Source organism: Amphiura filiformis, chromosome 16, assembly GCF_039555335.1.
Source record: "Amphiura filiformis chromosome 16, Afil_fr2py, whole genome shotgun sequence".
NCBI classification, from domain to species: Eukaryota; Metazoa; Echinodermata; class Ophiuroidea; order Amphilepidida; family Amphiuridae; genus Amphiura; species Amphiura filiformis.
The window spans coordinates 18,605,713-18,624,946 of record NC_092643.1 but is presented as its reverse complement, the minus strand read 5'-3'; the positions used below and the strand labels follow the sequence as shown (position 1 = coordinate 18,624,946).

At 36.0% G+C, this 19,234-nt stretch overlaps 1 protein-coding gene across 1 annotated transcript; it reads left to right on the top strand.

Annotated features, from left to right (window-relative positions):
- The first annotated feature begins 10,891 nt into the window (after positions 1-10,891).
- LOC140136372 (uncharacterized) lies at positions 10,892-17,405 on the top strand. The gene is made up of 3 exons (XM_072158098.1): positions 10,892-10,970; positions 15,764-15,901; positions 16,522-17,405. The coding sequence occupies exons 1-3, from the start codon at positions 10,892-10,894 to the stop codon at positions 16,983-16,985; spliced, it is 681 nt and encodes a 226-aa protein (XP_072014199.1). The 3' UTR covers positions 16,986-17,405.
- The last annotated feature ends 1,829 nt before the right edge of the window (positions 17,406-19,234 follow it).

Here is a 19,234-nt window from a genome sequence, read left to right as displayed (position 1 = left end):
TTTAATCTTTGAAGTAGCCAAACCTCCTCCGTGGACAGAGTGAAAAACGGATATATTTCTTTAAAAGGGCATATCTTCAAAAGTTATGAGCCGATTGAAATAATTGTTTTGGTTTATTAAAGCTAACGGGTAAAGGCTTCTTTACATACCAACATATACTTGATCAACTTTTCTAAAATAAGAGAAAAAGAGGGCGCAATTAGGGCCACTTTTTGGGGGACACCCTGTATTACTGTAGCGATGAAGTAGCTATCTACTACTGATGTTGGTATCTACTGCTAATGTTGATATTGATGAAGTGGCTATTTACTGCTGATATTGGTATTGATGAATAGCCATCTACTGCTGATGTTGGTGTTGATGAAGTAGCTATCTACTGCTGATGTTGGCATTGATGAAGTATAGCTATCTAATTGCTGATGTTGGTATCAATGAAGTAGCTATCCTACCTACTGCTGATGTTGGTATTGATATAGTAGCTATCTACTGCTGATATCGGTGTAGATGAAGAATCTATCTACTGCTGATGTTAGTATGAAGTAGCTATCTACTGGTTATTTTGGTATTGATAAAGCAGCTATCTACTGCTGATGTTGGTGTTGATGAAGTAGCTATCTATTGCTAATGTTGGTATTGATGAAGTAACCATATACTACTGATGATGATATTAATGAAGTTGCTATCTACTGCTGATGTTGTTATTGATGAAGTAGCTATCTATAGGTGATTTTTATATTAAGGGACTCGATCTTTTGTGCGTAATTATAGAGGGCCAGGGGATTCACTCTATCATTTAAAAATTTATTTGAAGAAGTTAAAGAGCCCTAAGAATAAAAAACTGTAGTGTAATTCACGCCAGACACAATTTCTTTTATATGACAAAAATTAATTTTTGTAATTGATCAAAATACAAACGTTTTATATCAATTCTAAATTTAGCCTGAATCGGTAAATATGGTACCTCTCGCCCTTTTTAGGTCAATGCTGTTTTTACCATTATGCAGCGAACCATTGTTGAAGCTATTTCACATACATGTACAAAACATTCTAGAGAAAGAATGAGGCCATATACTGTTGAAATATCTTTTGTTGATTTCGAATGATAATGTCATGAAGTCGTAAATTTTAAGGTCAAATTCCTAAAACCAAAACAAAACATTGCGACGCAGATATTTCCCGACTTACGCAATTTCATCATCACATCAGTGTCTTTATTATTTGTTTGAAACCTTTCCCAAACGTTCGTGCTCTTTATGCATAAAACGGCTAATCTATCTTTACAAAACACGTCTTTTTTAGTAAACAAAAGGCTAAAGATGGCATTATGAGATTTATCATTTATCATTACACTCCTCCACTCAACTGCCACCGTGGCCGAGCGGTAAAGCACTAGACGCGTAATCAAAGGAAGTTCCGAATCGCTGGTTCGAATCTCAACGAAGCCTGTGGAAACTTTTTTTCCTTCAAAATTCATGATCGCATTCTGAAATGAGTCACTTGTCGGTACATACTGCAGTTACTGTCCGTTTTCCTATACACAATACACAGTGCTCTTTCCCATTGACGCGTGACCTTTACAAATACAGTCTGCCGCCTGGACAACCAATTCTTTAGAAATGCTTAGTCGCGCTAAAAGTCGATCGATACATGTAAAAATCAGCACAATTCAGAGATACACCTTTTTGCTATGAAATTAATTTTCTCGGTCAAATATAAAGCAATATTTTTTTTCTTCAGTAATGTCAGTTAAAAACTTGGTGCTTGGATATACATTTTTTTTAAATCCTGGTGTTAAAATTAAGCATCAAATTGTGTCTTTTAGTGTGATATTTTTGATTTTTATAGGCCTTGAATTCGCCTGCGAGCTTTTTACGGAATTCATGTTTTAGCGTCTCAAACTAACATAGTTTGCTAAAGAAAGATATTTCCCACCTCTGTAAAGCACATCGTGTGGGTCTATATGTTATAGTTTTGTCAGAATTTCCGTTTTGTTTTACCCTTTTTCCATTCATGATCCGAAAATGTCAAACTAAGTAAAAGTAGGCAATGGTGAGTACTTTTATCTCGAGAGCAACCAGCATAAATAGTCGATATTTCCTTTGTTGTTATCCAGGTCAATTTTTCATTGAAAGCAAATTGCCCGACCAGCGATTAAATCCCCAATTGGGTGTTCTGGTTAAACATGATCAGTAGGAGCGCTATAGGTCTGGGAATTTCTTTGCTATATTGAAGTTCTGGCAACACTATAGCCATGCCGGTATTCCTATTAAACCCAGGGATATCGATCCACAATGCTAGTACTAGCCTTTAGATTTCACGTGTTGATTTAGAAATTTTTTCAGCCGACATTGAAAGATGGTGAAATCAAAACGGAAATTCTGACAAAACTATGATATATAGCTCACGGTGATGTGCTTTAGAAAGTTGGGGAAAATCCTTCATTAGCGAACTATATTACTTTGAAAAGCTAAAAGGTTGATCCAAGAAAAAGCTCGCGGCCCGAGCTGAAGCCTATAAAAATCGAATATCTTACACTAAATGACTGAATTTCAAGCCTAAGTTTAACACCAGGATAAAAAAAAATTCAGTATCAAGCATTATAGTTTTCCAGCCATTTACTGAAAAATGAAAATTATTGCTTTTCATTTGGCTGAGAAAAAATTTTTACACTGAAAAGGTGTAACTCAAAATTTTGCTCATTTCAACACCAATTTCGATCGTTTGTATTGCCTCATTAAATGACTGAGTGAGCCTTGCAGAACAAAAGAATCTGTTGTGCAGGTAGCTGACTGAATAGCCCTACGTTAACAGTATGGGGATATGACTAGTTAACGTCGCTGTGTGAAAAATAACCGGCCAATATTAAAAGTACTCTTCTAAAGTTCTAGAAAATATAGTTTTTTAACATGTCCTAAATTTTTAGCTAATTTAGATGTTTGGAAATATTCGTACTTTGGTGTTTTAGTTAATGTTATAGGTAATAGTACATTGCCTAGTTAACGTCGCTGTGTGAAAAATAACCGGCCAATATTAAAAGTACTCTTCTAAAATTCTAGACAATATAGTTTTGTAACATGTCCTAAATTTTTTGATAATTTAGGTGTTTGGAGAGGGTCGTACTTTTGTGTTTTAGGAAGGACATGTAAACGACAGATAACACCAAAAATATGAAGAAATTATTTCCAAACCGTGTTAGGTCAAAAATCATTATGTTGCTCATTTTCAAGAATGCTGGTTTACAAAAAGCACGCCATTGTCTGATTTCGTGAACAAAGCCACACATAACATTGTTTCCTTTCGTTTCCTTTATAATCGGTTACCTATGAATACCAGCTTTATTGCGATATCGCACATGAAAACAGTCACTTGTGCACAACCAGAGAAGATCCGATTTAATCAGTTGAGCTGTTTCAATGAGTGTTATCTTGGTTTAATAGCTTTTAATGGGGTTAAGTCCTGCAAAGGTCGAGATGAATTCTACTGTAGACATGACTGCATCATGAAATCATGTATCGTATCCTTAATGAAGTAGTTATCTATTGCAATTGCTGATGTTGATATTGATGAAGTGGCTAACTATTGTTAATCTTAGTAGGCCTATTGATGAAGCAGCTATACTGCTGATGTTGGTATTGATGAAGTATAGGTATCTGCTGCTGACGTTGGCATTGATGAAGTAGATATCTATTGCTCATGTTGATATTGATGAAGTAGGTATCTACTGCTGACGTTGGCATTGATGAAATAGCTATATACTGCTGATGTTGGTATTGAAATAGCTATCTATTGCTGATGTTGGTGTTGATGAAGTAGCTATCTGCTGCTGATGTGTTGCTATTGATGAAGTAACTATCTACTGCTGATGTTGGTATTGATGAAGTAGCTATCTACTGCTGATGTTGGCATTGAAGTAGCTATCTATTGCTGATGTTGGTGTTGATGAAGTATATAACTATCTACTATCAACTGCTGATGTTGGCGTTGACTAAGTAGCTATCTGCTGATGATGTGTTGCTATTGATGAAGTAGCTATCTACTGCTGATATTGTTGTTGATGAAGTATCTACTGCTGATATTGGCATTGATGAAGTAGCTATATACTGCTGATGTTGGTATTGAAGTAGCTATCTATTGCTGATGTTGGTGTTGATGAAGTAGCTATCTGCTGCTGATGTGTTGCTATTGATGAAGTAACTATCTATACTGCTGATGTTGGTATTGATGAAGTAGCTATCTACTGCTGATGTTGGCATTGAAGTACAGGGTGTCCCAAAAAAAGAGGCCCCACGTCGCACCCTCTTTTTCTCCTATTTCTGAAAAGTTGATCAAATATATTTTGGTATATAAAGAAACCTTTTAAATCGTTAGCTTTAATAAACCAAAACAATTATTTCAATCGGCTCATAACTTTTGAAGATATGTCCTTTTAAAGAAATGTATCAGTTTTTCACTCTGTCCACGGAAGAGGTTTGGCTACTTCAAAGATTGAAAAGTGCATTATACCATGCATGAATATAAAACATTCTTCGATGATAACTTTATAAAATAACAACTTTATTTTAGGGAATGGGCTTTACAGGTGGGCTTATGGGTTATGGAATTTGTTAAGTGTCATTAATTTGGGCGAAATTGATGTGGGATGGGACTTCCTTTGCTGTACTTGCAATTACTTATGATTTTCTCGTTTCTTGCTTTCTTTTTATTGACAACATAAGTCATTTCTCTTTTTGGAATAACAGGTAGCCCTGAAAAGGGCTGTTTAGTTTGTCTTTGGTTCTTTTGAAGTGAGTTTACTGTGCTGCACTGCCCTCTACCTGGTTGCCTCCATGACGAATACAGGTTTCAGCCCTAGTTCTCATTGCATTAATTGCGTTGCGTACCATCCTTGTGCGCCGGATACTTGCGAATGCAGCAGAAATACGGGGTTGCGAAGATGTTTGAAGCTAGCTGATGATCCTCGCTTATAGTGAATGCTTTCCCAAGCCTAATGCTATTATCTATCCATGTCATTAACCGTGTGTTTCGTTTAAATCTTTGATGTAGCCAAACCTCATCCGTGGACAGAGTGAAAAACGGGTACATTTCTTAAAGAGGGCATATTTTCAAAAATTGTGAGCCGATTGAAAGAATTGTTTTGGTTTATTAAAGCTAACGATTTAAGGTTTCTTTACATACCAAAATATATTTGATCAACTTTTCAGAAATAGGAGAAAAAGAGGGCGCAATGTGGGGCCTCTTTTTTTTGGGACACCCTGTAGCTATCTATTGCTGATGTTGGTGTTGATGAAGTATATAACTATCTACTATCAACTGCTGATGTTGGCGTTGATGAAGTAGCTATCTGCTGCTGATGTGTTGCTATTGATGAAGTAGCTATCTACTGCTGATATTGTTGTTGATGAAGTAGCTATCTACTGCTGATATTGGCCTTGATGAAGTAGCTATATACTGCTGATGTTGGTATTGAAGTAGCTATCTATGGGGACAGGTAAATGGCGAGTTAAGAATGGGCGAGTTAGATGAAAAGCGAGTTAGATTGGCGAGTTACCCCCTGCAGAGATTAATGAGTGACCCCTGCTGAGAATACGACAAGTCCCATTGGCGAGTTAAGATTTACAACAAGTCCTGCTGGCGAGTTACGACAAGTCCCATAAGCGAGTTAAGATTTTTACGGCAAGTCCCACCGGCGAGTTAAGATTTTTACGGCAAGTCCCGCTGGCGAGTTAGGATTTTTACGGCAAGTCCCGCCGGCGAGTTACGATAAGTCCCATTGGCGAGTTATGATTTCAAATACCAAATGCTTTATATATATTTAATTATCACCATCTGTTGTTGTCTGCCATTTTTCAAGAAGAAATTATCACATGCTGGGTAATTAATGATGGTTCAGGGCACCTATGTTCAGGGTAATGTATTGGGTAAGCAAATAATAATTTTAAGCAGGAACCACTTGTCAGAGAGGCCCAGCAATGTAATAAATATATCAATTAACAGATCTGCAAGTATGGTGAGAGTACATGGATATTTATTATAATATTACAAGGTAAAACATTACTTTCTGAATTGAAGACCTCACAGGAAAAACCTACATCAAGTCCTACATGTAACTCGCCAATGGGACTTGATGGTGTTGCTGTAACTCGCCGGTGGGACTTGACGGCATTGCTGTAACTCGCTTACAGGACTTGATGGTGTTGTCGTAACTCGCTTGCAGGACTTGACGGTGTTGTCGTAACTCGCTTGCAGGACTTGATGGTGTTGTCGTAACTCGCCGGTGGAACTTGTTGGTGTTGTCGTAACTCGCCTTTAGCTTACTTCGTGGGGGTAATTGACAAAAACCTAATCTCTGTGGGGGTAACTCGCCTTTTAACTCGCTTTTCTTTAACTCGCCTTTTTTAACTCGCCTAGTTACAGCTCCCGCTATTTATTGCTGATGTTGGTGTTGATGAAGTAGCTATCTGCTGCTGATGTGTTGCTATTGATGAAGTAACTATCTACTGCTGATGTTGGTATTGATGAAGTAGCTATCTATTGCTGATGTTGGTGTTGATGAAGTATATAACTATCTACTATCAACTGCTGATGTTGGCGTTGATGAAGTAGCTATCTGCTGCTGATGTGTTGCTATTGATGAAGTAGCTATCTACTGCTGATATTGTTGTTGATGAAGTAGCTATCTACTGCTGATATTGGCATTGATGAAGTAACTATCTACTGCTGATGTTGGCATTGAAGTAGCTATCTATTGCTGATGTTGGTGTTGATAACTATCTACTATCAACTGCTGATGTTGGCGTTGATGAAGTAGCTATCTGCTGCTGATGTGTTGCTATTGATGAAGTAGCTATCTACTGCTGATGTTGGTATTGATGAAATACCCATCTCGTTGGTCTACGAGCGCAAAAAAATTAAACAAGATAAAGTATCTACGAGTAAATAAGCAAATAAAAATAGGAGATTTACGGGTACAAAAAAAGAAAGAAAAGAGAAATGATCTACAAGTAAAAAGAACCAACAACAAACAAGCAAAGAAGATATTAAAATGGTCTACGAGTTCAAAAAAGAGATAAGGGATCTACGAGTATAAATAACAACCTAAAGGAACTATATTATGTCTATCTATCTATGTCCCATAGCTAGGAGGCCGTTGGGGCGATGTAGTGATGGCTTTAGAGATGCATAATTTCCAAAGTTCTCTGTCCTCAGCTGATCGTATGAGCTGGTCAAAGTTCAATCCAGTCCAGTCTTTGATGTTTTCAATCCACGTCTTCTTTGGTCTTCCTCTCTTCCTTACCCCATCTGTACCTCCCTGCAGAATGGTGTTTGCTAGACTGTTCTTCAGAAAACCAAGATTAAGGATCTACGAGTACAACATATTATACTGTGACCTATCCCTGACGTACGGTTGTGAAGTTCTAGGCAAAAGAGTAACATGCGACGTCGTAGATTTAATTTTGCCCCGCATGGGGTGAAAATGAAATTTGCTCCGATTTTGATGAAAATAATCGCAAATTATTTGTCTTGTTGCAAGAAATCAGAAAAAATGGACTCTCTAGAACTCAATGGGTATTGTCATATTTTAATATGCCAATGTAACGGAACATCCTACATAGCGCAAACTATTTTTTTCCTGATTTATTATGGAAAGACAAATAATTTGAGATAATTTTCAACAAAATCGGAACAATTTTCATTTTCACTCTCTATGGAACCAAAAGTAGACATATGACGTCACAATGTTACATCTTTATCTATAACTTCATAACCATAATCGTAGATAGATCAAACTGTACTTTTCTGAATCGTTATAAAAACATATAAGTAGACCTATTGTTTTTAACCAAGTCCGACCAATTGTTGTTGTTATTTTGATACTATATAGTAGTTAAACTGGCTATTTAAAAAGGGCATTTCGTGATCCACAGCCTCATCCCCCCCACTTTTCTCAAAAAAAGTTGAGATTTTTATATCACTGGAAACCTCTGGCTACATCATGTTTATGTACAAAATATTTCTTGCAAATTAATTCGTTTAGCAAAGATATCGTGAAATTTGAATTCGAAATTACAACGTATTGTCTATGGAGCAGTGTAATACACATAATCATGCATAACTCGCAAACGCAATATCGGAATCAACTGAAATTTTGGGAACATGCTTTTTTCGTGGATGTGTACTGAAAAACGTCATAAAAAGAGGATGCTAGGATCACGAAATACTCCTTTAAGTTATATTTACTATGACTTTCCCGGTCACATTAAAATCATTAAGTTAATTTGATATTCATGCATAGTATATATTGTAGTGTGGAGTTGGCTGAAGATTGGAGATTGGACATTTCGAATGTCCAAAAAATCCGCATGAAAAACATGCAGAATATGAACCTATGAAAGAGGCGAAAAAAGTTTAAAAAACACCACGCAGACCTTTTTGGCTTAAACTTAAGAACCACAACACTTACAGAAATGCAATTCTTTGAATTCCATAACATATTTCTTCTACGAATAAAATGCTTTTTTATTCCGTTTTATTCAAATCCGTTACTTTTCTTTAATAGTATGTTTGAAGCCTTCAATGAGAACATGCATTAAGGGTAAAGCGATCTTAAGTTGAAAAGGTTGTATTTTCACTAAAAAATAAAGAAATGATGAAAAGAATTGTAAGAAAAGAAGAAAGAAAGGACTGTATGTCTTTTGGTTATAAAAGTGTGGGGCACGTGCCCCTACCCTGCAGTCTTAACGGCCGTCTATAGTCCAGACACGTCTCCAATAAGCTGCAATATAAATCCATTCCATTCACTTTTGGGCATTATAACAGTATCTGTTACTGAAGTCGCTCAAGGCAAATAAATCTTACTACGAGATTAGCTTATATTTTTGTCCTCAACCTGATCAAAGAAGTTCTTAATATTTGAAATTAGTAACGCATGATTACCAGGGTCAATTATTAAATATCATATTTTTAATAACATCTTTGTAAGCCTAAGTACAAAATTAATCGGTTGAATGTTTGGAAATAATCCCTGCAATATTGCATTGAATTGCTATACTTAACTCTCAATAGATCACCTTGACCAAAAACTCGATCCAAAACATTTGCCTTGAGCCAACTTTGAATTGAAAGACATTTGAACTTAGCATAGAGTGTATACTTACAATGGTTAATATATACCTGTCTTTTATAAAGAGAACAATAGGGGTTTGTTCTTGCAATTCTTTATTTGACGGGTTGAGGTGAGCAGGTGTTGGGGTTTAAAGTAGCATTTTGCAGTCTGTTAAAAATGCACTCACTGCAAACTTATTTTATAGTGTTTTACAGAGTGATTTAAAATGAACTGTACCCAACTTTATCCATTTTTATATATATTCGCGGAGATTGTACATATCAAAAAACTATCATAGAAAGCAGTGATAAGTGTTCTGTAGTACAACTTTTGAATTTTGATAATAAGTGGTTTTAGTCAGAAGATATCCCATTTTCAATTTATCATCCCATTTTTAGACCAACACATGGAACTAAGTTTATCCGTGTTCTCTACTGCAGTAACAACATTGGTGTGTTTTATACAAATGTACTTTTCTTCAAAACCATTTGAGGTAAAGACATTATTTTTCACCAATAATAGAAAGCATACTATCCTGTCAGAGCTATCCTGTTACAGCCTACAAACACAAATTATTTAAATGTCGGTAAGTGTTTTATTCTAATTTTTGAATTTGGGTACAGTTCATTTTAAATCACCCTGTATATTTGGGTTTTGTACCTACTAAAACTTACCGAAGGTCCAAAGGATCTTTCTGATGAAGGTCCATCCTCAATGAAAAGAAAGTTGTTGGATTTAAGATGAATCGCTAAACCCACCTGGCAATGAAGTCAGACCTTTTAAGCCCGAATACTCAAATCTGTATTTATTATTATTATTTGTTAGTTAGTTTTGACTTATTTTTAGCTGAACTAACATAGTAGGCCTGTTTATGCAATTGCTGCTGATCAGGTCTTTCCGCGAAATAGACAAGTAATTGCAAATGCTTTAATAGAGAGTCTCAAATATCCCTAACTTTGGTTTAATTTATACGATAAAAGTTATTTCAGTGGGTAAATCTAGGCCCAAAATCGATGTCTATTCGTGCATGCTGGTTTGTTTTGAACTATTTCATATTAATTCAAGATACATTAGTGACAGCAAGTGTTCAAGCGAAGACAAAATATTGTTCAAAAATGTAAAATATTACAAAATGGGATGAATTTCAATGGGTAGGCTATTATACTAGTACGTCAAATGTAATGTGACATTATTTTGCCACATGGTTCACTACACTCTTATGTTTATAATTATGGACAAATATTTAATTCAAATAAGTCTTTTTATTCCTTCATTTGAACGACTTACATATTGAAACAAATATACTGGTCAGTATTACAACTTACAAGCTATAACATCTGAAATGAAAGGACACTAGACCTGTAGCAAATAATCCTTCCAGAAAATAGCCATTTTTTTTTTATACAGGTCTATTTTTTTTTTTTAAACTTAATTAGCTTCTACTTATTTTAAAATCTCCCCAAAGATATTGAAGTCAGATTTACCTTGTTTTATCCATAATCCAGTTGTCAGACTCTGATCTCTTAAAGCTTCTTAACAACTTTTTTTTTGACCGAGAGATTACTTTTTTTTCTTCACGTGGATTACTTTTTGCACGCGTGGGTAAACGAGCGACTCTAAACAATCACAGGTATACATGGTATATAGCGGAGTTTAAATGTAGCACGAAAATTGACCTCAATAAGGTCGAATTTGGTCAAAAATAGTCGGCTGCAACCTGTCGAGCCGTATAAAGCAAACGGGTCTGGCAACGGAAGGATCGACAACTTGCGTCTCAGTGGTGTGAAGATGGATTTAAAGGGAAGAATTTGTATCATCATTTTCCTGCTTGTTGTTTTACTGAATCACATTGGCGCTTTATCATCAGGTAAGTCAAATCAAAAACATTAGCAACTATTTTAAACTGTTGCGATTTGGTAGTGCACAGCATCTTGCGAATGGTAGTGAGCTTTGGTAAAAATTACACTGATCATTTCATTGCGAGTGTGTAGAAGAATTCAGATATCACAGATATACTTAGGTCCTGTGGTTCTTGAGTTATAAGGCTGAAACAACAACACTTTTGTAAAACGTACATAACTCATTAAAAACAACAATAAATCAAGCAAGTTTTCAAAGTATATGATTTGTAGAATGAACTTTTGCGAAACATCAAAGTATTATTTTTTTTTTATATATACTGTATTGATTTAAATAACGAAAAGCGATGTTTTGGCTGCTTTGATCATCAATACCTAGTCTACCCTTAAGGTTATGTTCTGAAACCAGGTAAGGACAACCAATAAGTTCAATTTGTAAGTCGTAATTTCGATAATGTCATTTCTATATAAAATTATTCTTATATCAACGAATCTCTTCAAGAAGTTTTTTCGAGCAATGGGAAAAATACCAAAATCATCAAGGACAAAACTTAAGATTTATCAATTTTGATATGAACTTTTTGGTTTTGGACATAAGTGTTTTAGATTTATTAATATAACAGTGTTTGCTTATTTTCATTTGATAGAGTAGTACTACCTTTCTTCGCTTCGATAATTAAACTTACGAATTTGTTTTATTTCTGTGTGAGACCTCTTATGAATAATTTGTTGTTGTAGCTGGTGGTTTGAATATCGTTCCGTTACATGTTTGTGTTGCCATTATTGTTGTTTGGGTGGACATTTTTTTGCTTTATCTTTAACACGATTGGTCCTAGCTTAAGGGCTCGGATAGCAACGTTTGCACAGTCTTTTTGTGGGACCTGAGAGCACATCAGACACACCAAGTTGCATTCTGAATACGAGGAGTATCCTTCTGATGATATGAAATAAATTGTTTTGAAATTCGCGATATAATACAAATTATTAACAAAATTATATTTTGACATTTAACAGTCCTCGAAGTAAACTAACTTGTTAAATTGTTCAGATTTCAGCCACTCGTCGCTAGCGACAAACATAAATCCACCACTCACCGCTAGCGACAAAACAAACTGGATACAGCTTCATACTCAAGATGCCAGAATAACGCCCGGGAATAACGTTTTGTAATGCTAAAATCATAGTATTGAATTTGTCATTGACCATGTTGGCATACATGGGTAACATGGGAATTTTGTCATTGACCATATTGCATACACGAGTAACATGGGAATTTGTTGCCTTCTATACACCATTGTCCATTTCACTCCATCAAAACTCCGCAGTTATTTGTTTAGGCCACGAAGGTATATGGATTATCTTATGGGAACAAGTCAAAGAAAGGCATCAGGAACCTTTTCACACAGTTTACCTTTATACGACCACGTTTCATTCGTGTGTTAAGTTCGTGTGCCAGGTTCACGAGTTATAGGTAAATACACGTGAGAACAAAGTTTGTAAACTGAAGTTTTGATTCTTTAAATATATGGATTTGGGAGTCTTTGAAGCAGTGGCGTAGATTTCTTTTTGACATTGGGGGATGGGGTTGTAAAAAATTCTTGAAGTATAGTGAAAGCAGCACCTTTTGGCGACAGAATAAGTTAATGGTACAAATGCGCGCGAAGCGCGCGAAACATTTTGCTATTTTGAAGCTAAACTGATGAAATATGGTGCAAAAGTGGAATAAATGCGCGCGAAGCCCGCGAAAATGTGTACTTTTGGGGCTAAAATGGGCAAATATGAGGTTAATTTGGTCAGAAACTTATATTCAGGCGTCAACATTGGGGGGATGATTGTATGGAGCATCCCCCTGGCAAAATATTGGGGGGATAAATCCCCCCCCCCGGGATCTACGCCTATGCTTTGAAGAGAGTGAAAATCGGAATTGAACGAGGAAATTAGCGCTCAAGCGTGATAGCAATATGTAACTGATATTATGCGCCTTTATAGAATACACCGTGAACTACCCAGCAAACACAAGAACCTTTTTAGTTTAAGTTTCGTAATGTTTTTAAATGACTCACATAGGTCACTAGAAGACGTTAATATCGACTCTAGTAAAGGTTATAAAACGTTTTCAAAACGTTTTTACAATGTTTTCAAAAATGTTTCAGAAAACGTTCTTCATTATTATGTGAAAGTTGACAAAACATTTTTATTAATCTTTGGCAGAAAATGTTTTAGAATAGCAGTAAGACAACATTTTGTTTACATCTTTGGTATTTTAAAAATGTTCAGTCCTGATATTCCTAAATTCGACATGTTCATTCAAATCGTGATAACGTTTTGGGCAAATGTTTTATCACGCTTTAAGCACATTTGCTGTGTACCTGATATCAGCAGAAGATATAGACAATTCAGCATTAGCATTAATGAACTACCTGATATCAGCAGTAGATAATGTATTGACGAACTACCTGATATCAGCAGTAGATAGGGAATTGGAAAACTCTGATATCAGCAGTTAGACATAGGGCATTGTTGAACTACCTGATATCAGCAATAGATAGGCCTATATGCATAATACTATGGCATTGATGAACTATACCTGACATCAGTAGTAGATATCATAATATAGGTCATTGATGAACTACCTGATATCAGCAATAGATATATAGCATTCAGCAGTAGATATATGGTACCGATGAACTGCCTGATATCAGTATTAGATATTATGAACCATGATGCAGTCATGGTCCATGGCAAAGGCGATTCGACCTTTGTGGCATTAAACCCAGTTAACAGGAAATTAATCCAGTAAATCGATTCAGTAAAGCAAATAAGCTCATGCATTCGATCACTAACGGCAACAAGCTTCGGTCGATTACCCCAGCTGCAGCGTGTGTAAACTCGAATTTGCATAGAGGCTGTACGTGAAATTATTGATTGGCTCTAAACAAAGGATTTGAACCGGTGCACGTAAATCATGGCGCAGCGCAGTGCAGTCCATTCAATCAAATGTTGTCATCAACCTATTTGATCGCAGTGCATTGTTATGTGTGTGAGACGAACTGTCGCGGTTGATTGCAATCAAACAAACGATGTCTTATGTATTACTTTGTTCCGTGATGAAAATCGTGATGTTTTATTCAATCACTCTTGAAAAATGTATTTCTTTTGTAGGCCTATTACTTTGTTTTGTGATGAAAATCGTGATGTTTTATTTCATCACGCTTTAAAACAAACGATTTCTCATGTAGGGCCTATTACTTTGTTTCGTGATGACAATTTTGATGTTTTATTTCATCACTCACGAAAAATTGATTTCTTATGTATTACTTTGTTTCGGGATGAAAATCGTGATGTTTTATTTCATCATCACGCTCTAAAACAAACGATTTCTTATGCATTATATTTGTTTTGTGATGAAAATCGTGATGTTTTATTTCATCACGCTCTAAACAATAATTATAGTTACATGCATTTCAAGAAAAAAATCTTATTAAAACGGTAGGCCCTATGTTGTTTAGAAAAAGTGTGGAAAGTGATGATGATGTCGATGATGATGATGATGATGATGATGATGATGATGATGATGATGATGATGATGATGATGATGATGATGATGATGTCTCCAAAAGTGTCCCTGTTTGTTTTCCTTGCCCTAAATCGTGCGTATCTATTAATAAGGCACTTCAATAATCAATAATCAGTCCCGTGACGGCCTCCACTAACTAGCTACTAACTTGGGTTTATGGGCGCTGATATTTCATGTTCACTGTCACTTATTTATCAGAAAAGTGCGACCATTTGTCAATCACCTACAGTACCCAATTTCGGCATACTATATAAGAAACTCATCATGATGATTGCCAGAGAATAGTTAAAATGTAGCTTGTACCGTTTTTTGTGGCATCCTTCAGAAGTGAGCGGTCCGATACCAATATTTTCGGTCAAATCTCCATTCAATTAACACGGGGAGTTGGCTAGCTATGCCTTGCCCTCACTCATATTTTACAAAAGTGCGACTATTTCTGAACATCTAACCTAGCTGAAATTTTAGGTCATGTTAGAGAAATATATTTGCTAGAAGTTTGGAGAATAGCTAACATATTGGCTGGTTATTTTTCACACAGTGATGTTAACTAGGCAAGTGCCCATTCTTCCAACGTAGATCATTTGTAGGGGTCACGCGTCAATGGTGAGAGCACTGTGTATTGTGTATAGGGAAAACGGACAGTAACTGCAGTATGCTAAGCGCATTACAAGTAAACAAGTAACAGACTTCCGCAGTAGATAGGCCTTATGCCAAATCAAATTGTTTGGTTGCGCTCAGAGACCGACCGAAAAAATTAGAAATCTTGGGTCGGGTTTTGGTGTTTTTTTTCAATCATTTTTTTAGAAGAAATTTGGTACAATATCAAGGACATTTTATATTTGTTATTCACTCATTTATGAGATGGCAAAAGATGTGACACTCCTACATCATCTTCCTCTTCTCATGGTACTGACCAAGGTGGGTTTTTTTTTCAGTGTTATGGGACTTCAGTACTTGGTAAGTAAGTGTCCTGTTGCCTATTACATTGCTGAATGAAGTGACACTCAGCTGATTTAATGCTGATTAATACTGTTGTTGAAAAAAAAAAACCCAGAAAAACACAAGAAATAAGTCCGATCCTTTAATTTTGTTGAGTAGCCGGTGTATTTTCCCTTTGTGGTGTAGTAGAGATTAGTAAAGTTGTAACAAACTCAATTTGGATCAGGCGTTAATTCAAGATACTTATTTATACCGTTTTTATGAATTAAATCTTCTGATTTACAGAGAGTGATGTATGTTTTCGATGTGGAGGACGGGAAGGAGTATGTTTGGATTCCCACCGGGTTTGTGATAACTTTATCGACTGCCTTGATGCTAGTGATGAAAGTACTGCAGCCGGAGGAGGATGCTTTATGAAAAAAGGTAACAACAGGTGGTATCTCAAAAGATGTTTTAGATTATAAATATGGTAAAGTGCGAAATCTACCCCCCCCCTCCCATAATTTTGCACATGTTTCATTTCATGGACAGCAACACCAGTTGAGCAAAAAGGGTGTTTTTGTTTGTTTGTTGTTTTAATTTCTTAGAGCAGCACAAGAAAACCATATCTTAATTTGTACCCTGCAAGTCAATAATTGGACTATTTTATATGAAATCATACATCCCATGGAAGACCTGATCTTAATCTTCCACACATGGAGTGTGAACTTCAATCATCTCAATGGAGTTCATGAAAGGGGACTCCATTCAAGTTCTACACCCAATGGGATATTCTATTTGAAATTCATACATCCCAGGAAGATATTACCTTTATCTCCCACACAGGGGATGTAGATTTCAAATAGACTCACACATTCAGGTAACCCCTATTGAAATGCATACTCCTTGTGTGTAAGATGAAGGTCATGTCTTCCATAGGGGTACATATATTTTTATCTGGCATAGCCTATTATGTGAGCAACCAATTACCGTCGACTTGCAAGAATGCATCGATTAATCATTCAAAATCTTGTCATGTAAACAATTATTTTGTTATTTTTCAGTTTGTGAAGATGAATTTGCTGAAGATGGTGAATCATTTAACAAATCTGTGGTACTATATGCATTGGTCGTGGTCGTCAGTATTGAAAGTATGGCGATATTCGCAGTAGCCCTTTACGTCGTTCTCCGTCGTAAACCAGACTCCTCTTGTCCGCACAATAAATGCAGAAAATGTCGTCGTGCAGAGAAAAAGAAGCAACAAGGACCTGTTTTCAGTACTAATGTGAATATTTATGAATTGAGACGAAAGAGAAGCGATCAGGATCTGCTTACAGGTACAGGTCCATTGTATGTTGAAGCCAGTGGAGGAGAGATTGTGACTAGGCATCCACCTGTAGCGGGTGGCATCCCTCAGAAGTACAGCAAAGATGTGAGATACTTTGAGTGCCCGCCTATTTTTGGTGACAAGAGTATCCACTTTGAGACCCCACCAAAGGAAAAGATATATGAAGAAATCAAACGTTAGCATGAAATCAAACGTTAGCATATTTTGGAGTAAGGTGTTTTTCTAGATCATGTAGATGGGGCCTTTAACTTCATGATATTATTTGGTAAAACATCTGCAACACGAGGTCCAAAATATGTGGACATGAATGTATGTATAAATGTTTTGACCTGCAACTCATTGAATTTAAAAAAGAAAGTACTACTTCAGCATGTTCAGGAGGAACATGTTCACGTCAGATTAACATCATCAAACCTGGCAAGAGTTGGAATCAATTTAACTTTGTGAAAGATTTTTATCATCCTTGGCTTTTTTTATAGACCTGAGGACGGTTGATGTTGTTTTAACGAAAAATTGACCTTTTCCTGTATTGATACCTACTGCTAAATAACAAAGACATGTATCAAATATCCGTTTTATACTTCAATCTGTGGAATGAACTGCTATCATACTGCAGTTACTGTCCGTTTTCCTATACACAATACACAGTGCTCTTTCCCATTGACGCGTGACCTTTACAAATAGCCCTACGTTAACAGTATGGGGATATGACTAGTTAACGTCGCTGTGTGAAAAATAACCGGCCAATATTAAAAGTACTCTTCTAAAGTTCTAGAAAATATAGTTTTTAACATGTCCTAAATTTTTAGCTAATTTAGATGTTTGGAAATATTCGTACTTTGGTGTTTTAGTTAATGTTATAGGTAATAGTACATTGCCTAGTTAACGTCGCTGTGTGAAAAATAACCGGCCAATATTAAAAGTACTCTTCTAAAATTCTAGACAATATAGTTTTGTAACATGTCCTAAATTTTTAGCAAATTTAGATGTTTGGAAATACTCGTACTTTGGTGTTTTAGGAAGGATATGTAAACGACAGATAACACCAAAAATATGAAGAAATTATTTCTAAACCGTGTTAAGTCAAAAATCATTATGTTGCTCATTTTCAAGAATGCTGGTTTACAAAAGCACGACATTGTCTGATTTCGTGAACAAAGCCACACATAACATTGTTTCCTTTCGTTTCCTTTATAATCGGTTACCCAACTGAAGCTATGAATACCAGCTTTATTGCGATATCGCACATGAAAACAGTCACTTGTGCACAACCAGAGAAGATCCGATTTAATCAGTTGAGCTGTTTCAATGAGTGTTATCTTGGTTTAATAGCTTTTAATGGGGTTAAGTCCTGCAAAGGTCGAGATGAATTCTACTGTAGACATGACTGCATCATGTGCCATGTTTAGAACTATTAGTATGCTTCTGTTGAACAGAGTTGAGCATCCGACCATAACTGCGAATAACTGCGTCACATGTTAGGAAGCAGCTATCTACTGCTGATATTGGTATTGACGAAGTATAATATTATTAGTATCTACTACTGATACTGGTACACTTGATGAGGTAGCTATATATTAATGCCGATATTGGACTTGCGGCAAAGTAGTAGCCACCTACTGTTGATATTGGTATTGATGAAGTAGCTATCTACTGCTGATATTATTATTGATGAATTAGGTATAGGATAATGGCCAAGGATTAGAACGTGAGTGGATAAGAATGGCTGAGCCGCGGAGCACACCTATGACGTCGCGCTATTGTTTTACCGCTCCATTATTTTTCACGAATGGAGTGTTATTGAAATAGGCTGCTCTTTACAAATTGATCAATTACTCATTGATGCCGGACAATACACTAATATATACGTCTAGCCCTCTTCTTTTGTTCCATTATCTATTGTATTTCTTTTGTTCAAAGTCTGGTCAACTGTCGATTATATCAAGTAATGTGGACAGGTCAAGATAATCTGGACAGGTCAAGATAATCTTGGTCAGGTCAAGATAATCTTGGTCAGGTCAAGATAATCTTGGTCAGGTCAAGATAATCTTGGTCAGGTCAATAAATTTTGAACAAGAGAAGTACATGTTCATATTTAGAAACACTGGCCACATTATTTGACTTTTTGGACATTTCAACAAACTTAAAATGCATCAAAGTTTAATATATTTACACGATCAGCATAAATTATTATTGAATGACACCAAGAACACCTTTATTGAATAATGCAAATTAGTTTGTATTATGTCTTAAAGCCTGTATAATTAGGACGAGGATGTCAATCTACCTTTGTCCCCCCTCTCCCAACTAACGCAGATTCCGACAAAGTAGGTAACAAAACAAGAGCCATGAGGTCTTACAAATTAAGTTCAACCAAGGATATTTTGCACCTAAAATGCAGTACATTACAGGCCACAAGACTAGATGTA